Source organism: Tursiops truncatus, chromosome 6 (assembly GCF_011762595.2).
Source record: "Tursiops truncatus isolate mTurTru1 chromosome 6, mTurTru1.mat.Y, whole genome shotgun sequence".
In the NCBI taxonomy this organism is placed as follows: domain Eukaryota; kingdom Metazoa; phylum Chordata; class Mammalia; order Artiodactyla; family Delphinidae; genus Tursiops; species Tursiops truncatus.
Genome location: NC_047039.1, coordinates 28,114,840 through 28,132,216, shown reverse-complemented (window position 1 = coordinate 28,132,216; position 17,377 = coordinate 28,114,840). Strand labels below are relative to the sequence as shown.

The 17,377-nt window shown below is 34.4% G+C and overlaps 1 protein-coding gene and 1 pseudogene across 1 annotated transcript in view; one reads left to right on the top strand and one right to left on the bottom strand.

Annotated features, from left to right (window-relative positions):
• Positions 1-543: 543 nt before the first annotated feature.
• The window catches only part of ZNF782 (zinc finger protein 782), a 60,268-nt gene continuing 43,434 nt past the window's right edge, over positions 544-17,377 (bottom strand). Inside the window, exons 4-5 of the mRNA XM_019940428.3 lie at positions 7,431-7,526; positions 544-3,396 (exon numbers count right to left, since the gene is read on the bottom strand). Of these exons, the coding sequence (XP_019795987.2) occupies positions 1,517-3,396; positions 7,431-7,526 (1,976 nt within the window). The 3' untranslated portion in view covers positions 544-1,516. The remainder of the gene's footprint in view (positions 3,397-7,430; positions 7,527-17,377) is intronic.
• Positions 7,521-12,702, top strand: LOC109550748 (NTF2-related export protein 2-like; annotated as a pseudogene).

Below are 17,377 nucleotides of genomic sequence, written 5' to 3'. Positions count from 1 at the left end.
AGAACTCAGAAAATATTCACATACATTCAACACTGTGCAGTTTATGCAATTTCTTTCTTATTTTTAAAAATCTTATGCTAGTGAATATCTATGAACCAATATTGTTATATTTCATTAACTGTCTTAATATTACATATGAAATAGTTTTTATATAACATAAAGGCTATTATTTACCTTTCTCAAATTGATAAATTTTCCCCTTATTACAAACTCTGAGAGATATTAAACTTTGATGACTCACTGAAAGCTTTCACACATTCACAGCTCGATTATCAGATATTTAATGAGATATCATTTTTTGGGTAAAGGATTACCTATATATGTTGTAATGTTAAATATCTTCCCCTGATACTTACCTGACCAAGGAGGAAGAGTTGTGGGTAAAAACTATGGTCATTCAGGATGTTGCCAGGGGGTTTTCCTGTGTGATATTTCTGATACACTACACTGAGTTCACATGTCCACAGAAATCACATTCACAGGCTTTGTTAACTGAGGGTTGGTGAGTAAATACCAGTATTAAGTATACCCAAACTGTTGAAGCCCAGCAGAGAACAAGTTTATTTCATCACAGCAAAATGTCTGTGTACATGCAGAAGAAAATTTCATTCAACAGTCACTCTTTGGCCCTGTTTCTTTCTACTTTGTACTCTTTCATCTTCCGTGCATGAGCCCCTTTGGTTTTGCTGGTGATAATCTCCACTCCATTCTGACAAGGGACAGGAGAAAACATTAAGAATTTGAGAGGTGTATTTAGTAAGACCTGTCATTGACTTCTACATTTCACTATCCAGAGGTTAAAAATATGATCTCATTTGGATGACAGAGTAGTTGAGAAATTTAGACTAGGTGTGGCATGAGAAAAAAGGAAATGGTCATTGGTGAACAATTAATAGTCATTATATGTCATATAGTTATTACCCTGTGTTAGTCAAACTGAGGGGTGACTTACAGTAGGATTCCCCACATCCATTACCCTGATTTCTTGTCTGTTCTCATATACTGTGAGGTCTCTATGTATTTTCTGCTTTACTGAGAAAGCTGGCTTTTGGCTAAAGGTTATCTCACATTTATTACATTCTCAATTTTCTCACTGTTTGATTTCTCTGATGATGAATGAATTTTGATTTCTCTGATGATGAATGAATTTTGATTGCTGGGACAAAGTTTTGAAATTTTCATTACATTCCCAGGGTTCTCCTGCAGTGTGAGTTTTCCAAGGATTGAATGCACAGAGTATTTCTTGTATCCATTATCTTTATAGAGTTTCTTTGCTGAATTGAATTCTCTGATCTACAATGAGGACTGCACTCAAGATGAGACTGCCTGTGTAAAATATATTCCAAGAATTTCTCTCTTGTGTAAGTTCTCTGATGTTTAGTGAAAGCTGTTATCTTGCAGAGGAACTTCCAAGTGTTCATTATATTCATAGGGGTTCTCTCCTACATGTTTTATTTTGTATTGCGAGACTTGATTTCCAGCTCAGAGCTTTTCCATATTCATTACATTTATATGTTTAGTTCTCTGTGTGGGCTTTCTGATGTTCTCTAAGGCTTGATTTCTGGCTGAAAGTTTTCCCACATTTATCACATTTATAGGGTTTCTCCCCAGTGTGAGTTCTCTGATGTACTCTGAGGTTTGATTTCTGGCTGAAAGCTTCTCCACAGTGATTACAATTATAGGGTTTCTCTCCTGTGTGAGTTCTCTGATGTTTTCTTAGGACTGACTTCTCACTGAAAGCTTTGGCACATTCACTACATTCATAGGGTTTCTCCCCTGTATGAGTTCTCTGATGTCCTCTGAGATTTGATTTCTGCCTGAAAGTTTTTCCACACTCATCACATTTATAGGGTTTCTCCCCAGTGTGAGTTCTGTGATGTACTCTGAGGTTTGATTTCTGGCTAAAAGCTTCCCCACAGTGATTACATGTATAGGGTTTCTCCCCTGTGTGAATTCTATGATGTCCTCTGAGTTGTGATTTCTGACCGAATGCTTTCCCACATTGATTACATTTATAGGGCTTCTCCCCTGTATGAGTTCTATGATGTTTTCTTAGACCTGACTTCAGTTTGAAAGCTTTCCCACATTCATCACATTTATATGGTCTTTCTCCTGTGTGAGTTCTCCGATGATTCCTTAGGCCTGACATATGGCTGAAAGATTTTCCACATTCATTACATTCAAAGGGTTTCTCCCCCGTGTGAGTTCTCTGATGTACTATGAGGATTGATTTATAGTTGAAAGATTTCCCACATTCATTACATTCAAAAGGTTTCTCTCCTGTGTGAATTCTCTGATGTATTCTTAGGCCTGACTTTGCACTGAAAGCTTTCTCACATCCATCACATTTATAGGGTTTCTCTCCTGTGTGAGTTCTCTGATGTTTTCTTAGGCGTGACTTCTCACTGAAAGCTTTCCCACATTCATGACATTCATAGGGTTTCTCCTCTGTGAGACTTTTCTGAGGCTGAATCAGGCATGAAGTCATAGTGCAGGATTTTCCACATTCATTACACTCATAGGGTTTCACTGTTATTTGAGTTCTCTTATGTACATTGAAAGTTGACTGGTAAGCCAATGATTCTGTACATGTGCCATAGTCAGAGGACTGGTCTATTGTGTGAATTCTCTGATGCACTTGGAGGGTTGAATTATGGCTGAAATTCTTTCCATATTCAAAGGGTTTCACCCCTATATGAATTTTTTGCTGTTCTCTAATGTGTAATTTTTGGCTGAAAGATTTCCCTTCTGTGTCAGTTCTTTGAGTGATCCTACTGAAATTATTTCTGTTTTTATCAATAGTATATTCATATTTATTAAACTCATAGTGACTCTTCTCCTCTGGATGATTGCTCTGAGAGATTATCAAGGTTGATTTATCATATTGGTTTTCCCCAAATTTACTGAATTTATAAGATTTCACTGTTGGGTGGGTATCCTTAGATGTAACAAGGGCAGTCTTTTCAAGAAAATCCTTTCCACATTCATTATATTCAAAAGTTTGCTGTAAAGTCTGAATTGTCTGATGCTGAATAACTTTGTCTTTATGTCCAAAGGCTTTCACACTTTTACTATAAACAAAAGATTTCTCTCCAGTATTAGTTCTGCGATCCTTAATACTGAGGAGCCAATTCTCACATACATTAAGCTCATAAGCCTTCTTTCTTGAATACTGACAGTGTGGGGTCAATGAGCTAAGAAGCAAGTAAGTAGACCCTGTAGTGTCAAATTTACAAGGCATTGTTTCTGCAGGGAAAATGTTTATGTCCAGAGTACACAGTTTTCTTGAAATTTCTTGCTCTGTAGTCAATGATTTGTTGACAAATAAAACTTGCCTCAAATGTTTGCCTTGGTTTTCTAGGCTCTCCTGTAAGAGTTCATCAGGTTGGGATTCTTCTAAAAGTGAGAAAATTAAAAATATTTAATGATATTTAACACACTTATTATGGAGTGAAATTTATATACATATCCCCCATTATGTATTTGACTCCTTGGTGTCTGGCTCAGTTTCCCAAAAATAAAGTAATTTCAAGTGTATATTCTCTCTTATTTTGTTGTTAAAAAAACTTTTTCTAGTGGAAAGACAGAGAGGAATCTAGAAATGAAATTACATCTATATTTGGTATCTTAAAGTATAATTTTCAAAACCAGGTAGAGAAGAGGATATAAAGGAAAGGAACAATTAAAAAAGAAAAATATATTTGAGAGAGTTGAATCCTGGGAACAGATGAAACAAAGACTGAAATGAATTCAACAAGGATTTTGCACTAATTAGATAACAAAAAATATCAATGGAGAATTGCTTTCAGTGGCTTTATTGAGATAGAGTTTGCATTAGGGAAGAACACCAGAGACTACATTCACAAACACAGATTACATTGATAACCATTAGTCTATATGATTCCAACTGGAGCTCCATTTTTCCATTCTACACATCAACACTAAAATAAATTTATCATGGGGAATTCCCTGGCAGTCCAGTGGTTAGGACTCAGCGATTTCACTGCCATGGGCCCAGGTTCAATCCCTGGTCGGGGAACTAAGATCCTGCGAGCCACGTAGTGTGGCCAAAGAAAAATTATCATGGCACCAACTTTCTCATGTTGAAATAATCAGAAACATAAATGTATTGGTGGAAGTGAAAAAACTGATGAGAGTTAAAGTAATTTTTCTACCTATATTGGAGTCACCTCTCTTTCCTGGTTCTGGTGCCTTGGTATTATATTAGGGTTGTTCAATAGTGAGTCCCTCTTAATCATCAAATCTTCTAACTTTCCTCTTTTCAATTTGTTTACTCATTTCCCCCAAACCAGTCATGCCCTGTCCAATCCTTAATTCTATTTTCCATCTATTTTTCCACATATCTAGTTTTTATCCACTGTAAGAATCTTAAGGATCATGTTTCAAACTGGCCCTAGAAACCCTAAAAGTATCCTTTATATTTATTTACCATAAATTTCCTGTGCATATTTGATTGCTATTGTCCTCCTGATACCCATGCTCCATGCAAAAATGTCTGTGACTCACAATTTTTAAAGTAAATAACCATCACTGAAATCAGGAGGCATCATAAAACTGATGGCAAATCCATAGTTAAATGAGCAGCATCTTCTCTCTTGGTTGTACCTAAAATAATGGCTCACCATTTAATCAATAGCATCTTACATAATATAAAATATGTTTATGCAGCTTTGCTCACCTTTCCAAAATAAAACCCTCACTGTGATATACTTTGCATCTCTCTGTAATATAAATTTAGTGGTCCATAAAAAGCTCCATGCATAGGAATTACCTAGAGAGTTCTTTTACTAATATAAGGGTTCAGATCCAGCAACACCTACATTAGATGATTCAAAAGTCCCAGAAATTTGACTTGGGCATTTACATTTGTGGATTGTGTTTTCTGAGTGAATCAGTATGAAATGCCTCTCTCCACCTGACTTTGGAATCAGCCTACAATGTTATTAAAAAATATTTATCATGTGACAAATACCCAGAAAGGAAGAGTGAAACAGAGACCATTCTTTTTGGGACATTATAATCCAGGTGAGGAAAGGAGCTCATTCAGTAACTATATGCTACCTGACACAGAATCTCATTTTCTTTTGACACATCCATCAAATGGGCTGAGTTTACAAAAGTAAGAGAAAAAGTATAGGCTAAAGTATTCCAAGATTATATTATAGAAGTAGGAATCTGAGCCCAAACTTAAAATGAGTAATAGTGCTTTCTTCTCTTTTTCTAGCTGAGGTTAGCTATTTTATTTGCTTTTGTTCCAAGAACCACCTTGTGTCTTTATAACGTTTTATAACTATAATGTTTTATCTTTATTACATTTCTTGCTTTGCTTAGTTTTCTTTTAAAACTTTATTGCTTTAAAAAAGAAGTATATGAGGCTAAAATTGTTTCCTCTAAGCACCATTTCATCAATAGTGCAAAGAGTCTAATAAACATGTTTTTCATTAAAAAATAATTTCTGGATATTGTACAGTTTTAACTTACTCTTTTATAAAATAGGTTTTTAAAGATATATATTCATTATTAATTTTAAGACAGATTTAAAATTTTCTCATATTGTTTGCAATTTATAGTGTTATTTGACAATAATATCTTTACTTTGTAGAATTTGCCTAAAATACTTTTACATTTTGTCAATGTTCCAAGGTCATTTAAAAGGAGGTTTATTCTTCGTTTTCAGAATAGTTATGTAGTGTGTTTGCATAGCTTTGTTTTCAGAACATAATAGATTCATTTTATAAAATATGCTATTTATAATGTCTAGACCAGAGGTTGGTAAACTTTTTCTGTAAGAGGCCAGAGAGTAAATGTTTTAGGCTTTGCTGGTTATTCACTCTCTATTGCAACAATTCAACTCTGCCTTGTAGTTTGAATATGTAAACAAATGGATATTGCTGTGTTCCAATAAATGTTTCTTTACCAAAACAAGCAGTAGGCAGGATTTGACCTGTGGGCCATAGTTTGCCAAGCACTATTCTGGAGTCCACAGGCTACGGAATGAAATCAGAGAGGCATATTAAGGTTGACTATATCTAATGTGTTCCTATTTCTCCTTATAACTCTTGCAGTTTTTTGTTTTATGAATCCTGATGAATAACTTATTTGGTGTACTAATATTTTAAACTTTTATGTATCCTTTAAAAATTATCTTCTTTAGCATTATCAAAATGTCCTTTTTCTCACCTGTTTTTGACCTGAATTGAACTTTGAGATTAATAAACAGAGTTGTTTTTAGGTTTATAGTCTTAACAACTCATGACTGTATTTTCAAACTTTCTAAATTATTTTCTAGTGTATCTCTGATACAGTATGATAGCATTTTCTCTTAATAGGTGTATTAAGATCCATTTACATTGGTAGTTCATATGTCAGATATGTTTGTCTTACTCTATGTGTGTTTGCATAGCTTTTGTGCAGAAAATGTTTAACACAGCAGGCCTGAGACTGCTACCCTTAGAAAGGCCTGTTTACAAGATTAGCCCTTAGCTGGCATCTGGGAACTTAGATTTTGAGATGGTTCCCAAGATTCCCAGAACTGCTAAGAGGGACTCAATGAGCCTAAACTGTTTGTACAAACAATATATTTATGCTGAACACCTAGTTTCCATCTGAAAGCCTACAATTTTGATACATGCTAGACAGAGGGTGCTTACATGAGCAGCCCCCAGTGAAAACTCTGGGCACCTCATCTCAAATGAACTTTCCAGGTACACATTTCACATGTGTTGTCACACCTGGTTTTCTCTCAACTTTGCCCCGTGCACCTTTTCTCTTTGTTGATTTTGATTTGTATGATTTCACTGTATAAATCTTAGTTATGAGTATGCCTATATGCTGAGTCCTCCAAGGTGAGTTAATGAACCTGATGATGATCCTGGGGACCCTTGATATACAGCTTTATAAGAAACGTTTCTAGTAACAGATCTGTTTTCTTTGCTCTGTCAAATGTAAACAATAAGGAAGGTTGCAGTTTGCTCTAGTTTTTATGCTTTCTAATTATACTATGCAATCATCTATTTACTTTAATTGTATATAGTAATTTATTATTATATAATGATAAATTTTGATTATTTCTCTCTTCTGATCTGTTTACTCCCAATTTTAGTTGTTTTATTAACTTTCTTTGTTTTTATCTTTTTACTGTTAAATATACAACCATTACTTAATTTTTCAGCTTCAAAGGGTACACTTAGCTCCCATTTTTTAAAGATGAGAATATCAACATACTTACATTACATTCCTTTCTTTAGTTGTCCCCCTTCTACTTTTTAATAGATCTATTATTTCTAATGTTTCAAATGTGAAGGCCTCTAATGGGAGAGTGCTGAAAAACATTTCAAACTGCTCACTTCTAGGTGATCACTTTGGATCTAATTTTCTTGGATGCCTTCTGCCAGTATTCAATAACTCACCTGGGGAACTTCTGTTTACAAATTCTTTCTCTAATAACCATGGATCTTCTCCTTGTTCCAACATGAAAATCAGTTCTGGTTTTGTAAAGCAGTACCCTGTAAAAGGGAAATACTTTAGCACTTGAGTTAGCTGCATAGGTTTTACTGTTTCTGAATGTGAAGAAAGGTATAGCTTCAGAAGTGGTACATTGAGGGTGCTTGCTAGAATTTTTTGGGGGGGGGCAGAAATGACAGCAAAAAACATTTTCTTACACTCATAACGGATCCCTCTTCTTAAACCCTTAAGTCACAAGCCTAAATAACATTAAGTTCTAAAATAGTCAATGTCTGTGCTTCAAATGAGATTTCGTAAGGACCAATTTCATACCTGGCCATAATGGAGTAAAAGGAACTGATTTACCCTTCATATCAGACACCTAAAAAAAACCATACAAACTATATGAGATGGGTTTTAGACTTTGGAAAACAGGCAGTACAGACAGGGATACTTGAGAATAGAGGAACAAATGAGGTGAGCCCTGTGCTTATCACAGCTTATTGCTTGGAGAGTTTTCAACCCATAATGCAAAAAGAGATCACCAAAACAGAGCCTAGCTGATTCAGTAAGTTAAGGCAACAGAAGTGGATTTTAAGGAAGTCATGAAAACTAGGATTTGTAAAATAAAATACAAGAAAAGAAAGATACAGTGTATTTCTCTATCTGATATGCAGAAGGATCTCCTGAGTACTTGGAAGTGTAAGGAAAACACTTGAGGTTGGGGGGAAGACCAGTGAAAAAAGAGTAGCCTGAAGTATTACCAAAGCACACAGAGAGGTAGGAACTTCTGTTTCTGTTAGCCAGTGTAGAAAAACTTCCTAATCCATGGCCAATTGGGTAGAATAACCAGAAACGTATTTATTGACTTGGTAGAGGAGCCAAATTAGTCCAAGAGTAAAGTGAGCTCTGAATCCAATATAACAAAGCTTAAAGCAAACCTTGAAAGGATCAAATTAATTCCAAGTAATTTAACTACATTCCAGAAAAGGCCCCAAAAGATTTAAAATAATACAACAAAACTAGCACCTAACAATATAAAATCCACAACATTTAGCCTTCAAAAAAAATTACTAGGTATGAATAAAAGGGATATATGACTGTACTCAAGGAGAAAAATCAATCAGTAAGCCACAGAGTAAGAAATGACACATATAAAATTAATAATCAAGGCCATTAAAACAGTAAATATACTCCATGATGAGAATAGAAAGGGAATTTATTAAAAAAAGAAGTTCCTAACTGAAATTCTAAATATGAAAAATATCTGAAATGAGAAAACAAACTAAACAACAAACAAAAAAACACTGGATAGGATTAATAATAGTATATATACCACATAAGGAAGGCTAAATGACCTAAGGTAGATAGATAACTTTAAAGTATAGAAATAAAAACTATGAAAGAAGAAACCCACAGTGAATAAAGACTGGAAAATAATAAACAGAGTTATTTCTGTGACCTGTGGGATAAAGTTATGTAACACGTGTAATTAGCATTTCAGAAGGAAAAATGGAGGATGGAAAAAATAAGGGGCAAAGGTTCAATTTTTGAAGAAGTGTATAAACCGACGGATCCAAGAAGCTAACTGAATGCCAAGGAGAATAAACATGAAGAAAACCACACCAAGATACATTAAAATTAAATTGCTAAAACCAGTGATAAAGAGAAAATGTTCAATAGATAGTGAAAGACATAATATGTACAGAGGAAAAAAAAGAATGAATGTCTACTTCTTGTCAGAAATTATACAAGCCAGGAGACTATGAAGTGACAATTTTAAAGTACTGAAAGCAAAAAAGTCAACCTAGAATTTTATGCTTGGCAAATATGTCATTTTCAAACAAACAAAAATTGAAAGAATTATCACCAACTGACATGTGTTACAGGAAAGTTAATTCTCTAAAAGAAATTCTTCAGACAGAAGAAAAATGCTATCGGGTGGAAATTTGGATTAATACATAGAAAAAAGAGCACCATTATCTGGAAACAAGAGAATAAAAATAAACTTTTCTCATTTTTAGAACTCTCTTAAAAAATAATAAATTGTGTTTTAAAACAATAATGTACTGTAGGAAATGGGAACTAGTGAGAGTTGGGAATGTTAGGGATTTTAAAACTTATGTAGATCAGGCATGCAGAGCTGCTGAGGAATTTGTCAATATTTACTATGAGACAATGGACAAAAGGAGATGGGCACTAACCAGGCTCTATCTGGACAAGGCCACTTTAATATGTAATGGAAATGTTACAGGACTGGAAGCCCTAATTTTTTTGAGATACTGCCTTCTAGTGAGTTCCAGGTCAATATGTTAGATTGCCAGCCAGTTCACGAGAAAGCTACTCAGGCTCAGACTACATTTCTTGTTGTGACCAGTGGAACTGTGAAGTTTGATGGAAACAAACACTACTTCAACCAGAACTTCCTGCTGACTGCTTAGTCTTCTAACAATACCGTGTGGAAGACTGCAAGTGACTGCTTCCATTTTCAAGATTGGGCTAGTAGTCAAAGGGGGCAAAAGTCCATTCACTTTTGGTCCATTAGTTCCAGCAACAGAAATTTATGTGAATTAATTAATTTCATTGTAGAAGCACTAAAAACTAGTATGTGCTGAAACTAAATTTCTTTAATATTTTTTTTATTCCTAGCAGCACCTTTTCTAACAGCTGCCAGTTTGAATTGTCGCCCTTAAGAGTTTTAATGCTAGTTTTCTACATGCCTTTTATAAGTTTCACTAATGACATTCTTACAGTAATACTAAAGCTATGATCTCTGTACTAACATACTCACTGTGAGCCTGGCATATTGCAAAAATGAAATCCTTTTATTGTACTGTCTATGGGATATCAGCACAATGTAACTTCTCTGGGAGGATGTGGAGGTTTTTTTTTTTTAGTTAATTTTGTAATACAACATGTACCTATTTTTGGTAAACAGTGGTAATGCAGTTTTAATATAAGGCTTTTTCGATCAGTTCAATGAACACATTACTAATTTAGGTTTACATAACTACTCTGACATACTAGAATCTCACGTAGAGATGTTCAATAGTCTTTTTATGTTAAGAAATGCGGGTTCTTTAAATGTCGGCTTGTTTTCCTATGAAGTGAATTGATCTACTAGAGAGGTGTAAAATGTTCTGGATTGATACCTGAGTGCTGAATACACTCAGTGGCTTAAAAGCAAACTTCTTAAGAACATTTTTCTTGGCAGCTCCAGGTCTGTAACTTTAGGTAGTGAATGGTAGGTAGTAGGACTAATAGCTCTAATGGGAGAATGTGGAGTGAGAACTGTAGAGATCAGAGGTTGGCCAAAAGTAAGGCAGGGTATCAAATGGTATACTTTTGGTACTTGTTTTCTACCACCTAAAAATGTAGCCTAACTTTAGGATTTAAGCCATTAAGGTAATAAGTATCCTTACCAAATGGTCATGAATGTCACTTCTGTTCTAAGAATTATTTTTAAAGGTTTTTCAATTTACCTCATGCTTATCACCAATAAATGTCTCAATTTATTCAAGAACTTATGGGGGTAAAATGTCAGCAATAAGCTTGATCCTGCAGCAGGGTCTGACAGGAAAGTTGGAAACAAAGCCATCGCTCTCTCTTTGGGGCCCTTCTAAGTCTTCCACATGAACTTCAGGCCAAAAGTCTCATATGTACTACCCACCCCCAAAGTGAGTGATTTGTTCCCTGTGTTTACACTGTCAACTGCACAATCTTTTTACTAAAGTTAAAATCATCTATTCTCATCATTTCTTCTTCCATATGGCATTGAGCAAATAAATCTGTTATAAAACATATTTCTGTTATGTGGTTAACACTTTGTCTTTTTAGAGAAAATAAAGAACAGCAGATCTTCATAAGCCCACATACTTCAAAAGAACCAACTGATTGATTTTACATCTCAACATCTAAAGAAAAATAAATCTAGCTTTGCTTTTGGTTAAACTTTGTCTTTCCATTTTTGAATTTACTGTTTTCATGTTTTTACACTAGATGTGCCAGCTTTGTTTCTACAATGCAGCTCGAAGTTAATGTTTCTTGCCACTTAATTTGAAAATCAGTGATTCATTTACTCTTGTCCCAAACTACACATTACATTTCTGATATATTAACAAAATAGAATTAAGTAGGAGAAGGGGATGGAACTGATTTTAGACCACACCTTCTTGTAGTACTGACTAAAACTTACACGTTATATTCTACACAAAGTGAGTTTATTCTAATTTTAGATTGGCTTTTTAAAACCACAGCTTTAGCAGCAACAATCAGATTCCCCAAACACTGCCCTTTCCCTTAAGGAGAACAGTCTCAGGTAAAAGCTGGATATAACTAGCAATAACGGAATTGAGTGGTTGTATACTGTTCATGAATTCAATGTTTTACGACTTGCATATGAATTGCTTTTTCCAAATTTGGAAAAATTTCAGCCATGTTTTTGAAAATTTTTGTAGCCTTTCCTTTTCTGACTCCAAAGACACAAATGTTAAGAGATTTTGTTGTAGACCCATAGTTCCCTGATGTTCTGTTCATCTGTATTCTATTTTGTTTTTCCTCTGTAATGATTGAGCCATTTCTATTGTTCCCTTATAAAGTTCAGTGATGTTTTCCCCCTCTTTCCTCTCCATTCTGCTGTGCACATGCACTGAGGTGTTGTTTTTTTTTTTTATATATATGTTTTATTTTAGAATAGCTTTAAATTCACAGAAAAGTTGCAAAGAGAGAAAGGAGAATTCCGGTATAACCTGCACCCAATTTACCCTACTGTTAACATCTTACATTACTAGCAGATTTGTCATACCTATTAATATAATATTGATACATTATTAAATAGAATCTATACTTTATTCAGATTTCCTTGTTTTTTTTTTTAACCTAATCATTTTTTTTCCTGTTCCACAATTCCATCCAGGATACCACATTACATTTAGTTATCATGCCTCTTTAGCCTCCTCTAGACTGTAAGTGATAATCTTTTTTGGTAATCTTGACAGTTTAGAAGACACTGTAAAAAGGTCCTTCAGTTTGGGTTTGTCTGATCTTTTTCTCACAGTTAAAAATGGGGTTGTATTTTTGGGAGAAAGATCACAGTGGTAAAATGACTGTCATTCTTACCCCACCTTATCAAGGGTACATGCTATCAATATGACTTATCATTGATGAGAACCTGGTTGAGGTACTGTGTGCCAGGATTCTCCAATGTAAAGTTACTCCCCACCCCCACCCCTACCCCCATGCATACTGTACTCTTTATTTTTTTTAATTTTTAAGTTTTTAATTTTTGGCCGTGCGGCATGCAGGATCTTAGTTCCCCGACCAGTGACGAACTCATGCCCCCTGCAGTGGAAGTGCGGAGTCTTAACCACTGGATCACCAGGTAAGTCCCCATATTGTACTCTTTAGAAGGAAGTCACTAGGCACAGCCCACTAAACGGGTGGGGAATTCTGCTCCACCTCCTTGAAGGTGGAGCAATTACATAAATTATTAGTAATTCTGTGACAGAGATGTTTCTGTTTTCTCCCATTTATTTATTTACTGAATCACATATCAGTATGGACTCATAAGTAATTTATACTTTGTGTTATAAACCAACACTGTATTATTTTACTGCTCAAATTGTTGCAGCTTTGGCTATTGGGAGCTCTTTCAGTTTGGCTCCTATGTTCTTTGACATACCCCCATCATTCTGTTTTTGAGTATTTCCTTAAGTTCTTACATACTCATCTTCTATGTTCCATGCCCCCAGAACCAGCCACTTCTCCATAGTTGCTTCCTTTTATTGGAGAATTGTACTAGAAATTACTTATAGATCTATTTCATTTTCTATTTCTTTATAATTTTGTTTTGGAAAAAAATGGGTTTCTAGGAATCTGACCATTTCATCTATGTTGTCCAATCTGCTGGCATATAATTACTCATAGTATTTCCATAATTATTTTATTTCTGTGGAATTGGTAATACTGCCTCACTTTCATTTCTGATTTTAGTTAATTTGAGCCTTCTTTTTTTCTTATTCAATCTAGCTAAGGTTTGTGCATTTCATTACCTTGTCAAAGAACCAACTTTTGGTTTCATTGATTTTCTCTACTGTTTTTCTATTATTTATTTTATTTATCTCTTTTCTAATCTATATTATCTTCTTCCTTCTGCTGGCTTTAGGTTTAGTTTGCTCTTCTGTCTCTCAGTTCCTTAAGCTGTAAAGTTAGGTTATAGATTTGGGATCTTTTTTCTTGTTCCGTATATGTGTTTACAGCTACAAATTCCCACCTTAAGTGTTACTTTCACCATATCCCATGAGTTTTGGTATACTGTGTTAACATTTTTACTCTCTCAAGGTATTTTCTAATTTCCCATATGATTTCTTCTTTGACTCATTGGTTTTTAAGAGCATCTTATTTTCTATATATTTATGACATTTCATTTTCTGTCTGTTAATGATTTCTTGGTTTCATTAATTTTGATTGGAACAGATACTACATATGATTTCAGTCTTTTAAAATGTGTTAAAACTTGTTTTGTGATCTATTCTAGAGAATGATTCATGTGCACATAAGAAAAAATGTGTAGTCTACTGAACTTGGGTGGAGTCTTCTATATATCTGTTAGCTTCAGTTGGTTTATGATGTTGTTCAAGTCCTTTACTTAATTTTCATCTGGTTGTTTATTCCATTATTGAAAGTGGAATATTGAAGTGTTTACTACTGTAGAATTGTATGCTTTTCTCCTCGATTCTGTCAATGTTTGCTTCATATATTTTGAGACTCTGATGTTTGGTACATATATGCTTATACATTCTTTTTGGTGGATTGACCCTTTTATCAATATATAATGTCCTTTTCTGTCTCTTGTAACCATTTCTGACTTAAAGTCTACTTTGTCTGATAATAGTATAGCCTCCCTTACTGTCTTTTGGTTACTATTTGCATAGAATAACTTTTCCCATCTTTCATTTTCAATCCAAATGTGTTTTTAGATCTAAATTAAGTCTAAGACAGAATAGAGTTGGATCAACTTTTTTAAAATTCATTCTGACAATATCTATCTTTTGATAGAATTAATCCATTTACATTTAAAGTACTTACTGACAAGTAATGACTTACTTCATCTACTTGGCTACTGGCTTCTGTTATGTATTATAGTTTTTTTGGCCTCATTTCCTCCATTACTGGCACCATTTGTGTTTAGTTGATCTTTTTGTCCTGATATATTTTGATTTCCATCTCATTTCTGTTTATGTATATTCTGTAGATTTTTTTATCATGGTGTTTATATACATAGCTATAACAATTTAATTTAAATTGATGTCAATTTAATTTCAATCATAAAAAAACTCTAGAGCTCTATCCTCTACCTTCATGTTACTGATCTCACAAATTAAACCTGTATACATTGTGAGCCCAATAACATAGATTTATAATTATTTTAATGTATTTGTTAAATTTTGAAGAAAAAAAAAGTGTTGCTATATACCAAAGTTAAAATAATACTGGCTTATATATTAGTCCATGCCTTTGCCTTTACTGGAGATGCTAGATGCTAGTCACCATCTAGTATCCTTTCATTTCAACCTGAAGAACTCCCTTTAACATTTCTTATAGGGCAGCTCCGGTGGTAATGAACTATCTCTGACTTTGTTTATCTTAGAATTTCTTAATTTTCCCCTCAATTTTAAAGGACCATCTAATGGATATAGAATTCTCATTTGACATTTCATTTCTTTCAGCACTTTACATATATTATCCCACTGCCTCTGGTCTCCAAAGTTTCTGGGGAGAAATAGGGTGATAATTGTATTCAGGGTCCCTTGTAAGTGATGAGTCACTTCTCTCATTGCTTTCAAGATTTTCTGTATGTACTGTGACAGAGTATGTGCCTCAGTTTTGGTCTTTTGGGGCTTACACTTGCAGTTCATTGAGCTTGTTAGATTTGTAGATTCATGTATTTCATCAAGTTTGGAGTTTTTAGCCATAAGTTTTTCAAATAACTTTCTGTTCCTTTTTCTCTCTTCTCTTTTGGGACTCATATTATGTATTTATTGTCCCTCATGAAGGTATCCCACAAGTCTTTTGGTCTGTTCACTTTTCCTCATTCTTTTTCCTTAGTGATTCTCAGATTAGGTAATTTTGACTATCCTATCTTCTAGTTCTTTTTTCTGTCTTTTTGTCTCTTGTTGAAGTCCTATAGTGAATTTTTCATTTCAGATATTATACTTCTCAACTGCAGAATTTCTGTTTGGTTCCTTTTAATTTTTCCATCTTTTTGTTGTTATTCTAGTTTTATATTGTTCTCCTGATGTCCTTTAGTTCTTTTCCATGTTTTCCCTTAGCTCTTTGGTCATATATATATATATTTTTTGCGGTACGTGGGCCTCTCACTGTTGTGGCCTCTCCTTTCGTGGAGCACAGGCTCCGGATGTGCAGGTCCAGCAGCCACGGCCCACGGGCCCAGCTGCTCTGTGGCACGTGGGATCCTCCTGGACCGGGGCATGAACCCCCGCCCCCTGCATTGGCAGGCGGACTCTCAACCACTGCGCCACCAGGGAAGCCCTCTTTGGTCATATTTAAGACAGTTATCTTAAACTGTTTGTCCAGCAAGTTTAATGTCTGGGTCCCTCAAGGGTGGTTTTGCCTGTCAAAGAATTTTGTTCCTTTCAGTGAGCCATGTTTTACTGTTTCTTTGTATACCTTGTGATATTCTGTTGAAAATTGGGCATTAGACTATTATAATGTGGCAAATCTGGAAATCAGATTCTCCTCTTCCCCAGGGTTTGCTGATTTTATTTTTTTAACTGTTGGACGCTGTAGTAGTTCATCTGTCTTGAGACTTTTCCAAACTATTTTTTTGTAAAGTCAATTGCTTGTAGTGTGTGATCACTGAACTCTCCATTCCTTTAGTTCATGCTAAGTTCATGAGAAATATTAGTCTATAGTTTTCTTTTAGTTTTCTCATTGCATATTAGAATTCTAGGCTCATGAAATGGTGGGGAATTCTTTCCTGCTCTTTACCTTCCTTGAAGAGTTTGTATAGAATTGGTGTTATTTCTTAAAAGTTTGGTAGAATGCACTGGTGAAATCATCTAGGTCTGGTGTTTTCTTTTTTAGATGGTTTTAAACTCTAAATTAAATTTCTTTTATAGATATAGAACTACTCAGGTTATTTTGTCACAAGTACATCTGGAAGTTTGTGTTTCAAGGAATTGCTCTATTTTGTCCAAATAATCAACTTTATGGGCACAGAACTGTTTGTAGTATTATACTTTTAGTGACTAAGGGATCAGCAGTGCTGACTGCTCTTTCATAACTGGTATTGGTAACTTGTGTCTTTTCTCTGTTAACCTAGGTAGAGATTAATCAATTTATTGATCTTTTCAAAGAACTCATCTTGTTTTAATTTTCTCCATTCTTTTCCTATTTTCAATTTCACTGATTTATGCTCTAATTGTTATTGTTTCCTTTTTCTGCTTGCTTTAAGTTTAATTTCCTTTTTCTAGTTTCCTAAGGTGGATACTTTGGTTACTGATTTTAGATCTTCTTTCCTATTATGTGCACTTAGCGCTATAAACTAACTTCTGAGTATTGCTTTAGTTGCAACTCATTTCATTTTAAATGAAAAAATATTTTTCATTTAAAAAAATTCTCAAAATTTCTCTTGTGATTTCTTATTTGATCCATGCATCATTTAGAAACGTGTTGGCTAATTTCCAAATATTTTGAAGTACTCCAGCTATCTTTCTGTATGTGATTTGTTATCTACTTCTGGTGTAGTCTGAGAACATATTTTTAATTTCTATACTTTTAAATTTGTTAAAGTGTGCTTTTTGGTCTAGAATCATTCTATTTTGGTTAACATTTCATGTATACTTGTGAATTAAGTGTATTCGCTTGTAGTTGGAATAGTCTATGTGTGTGT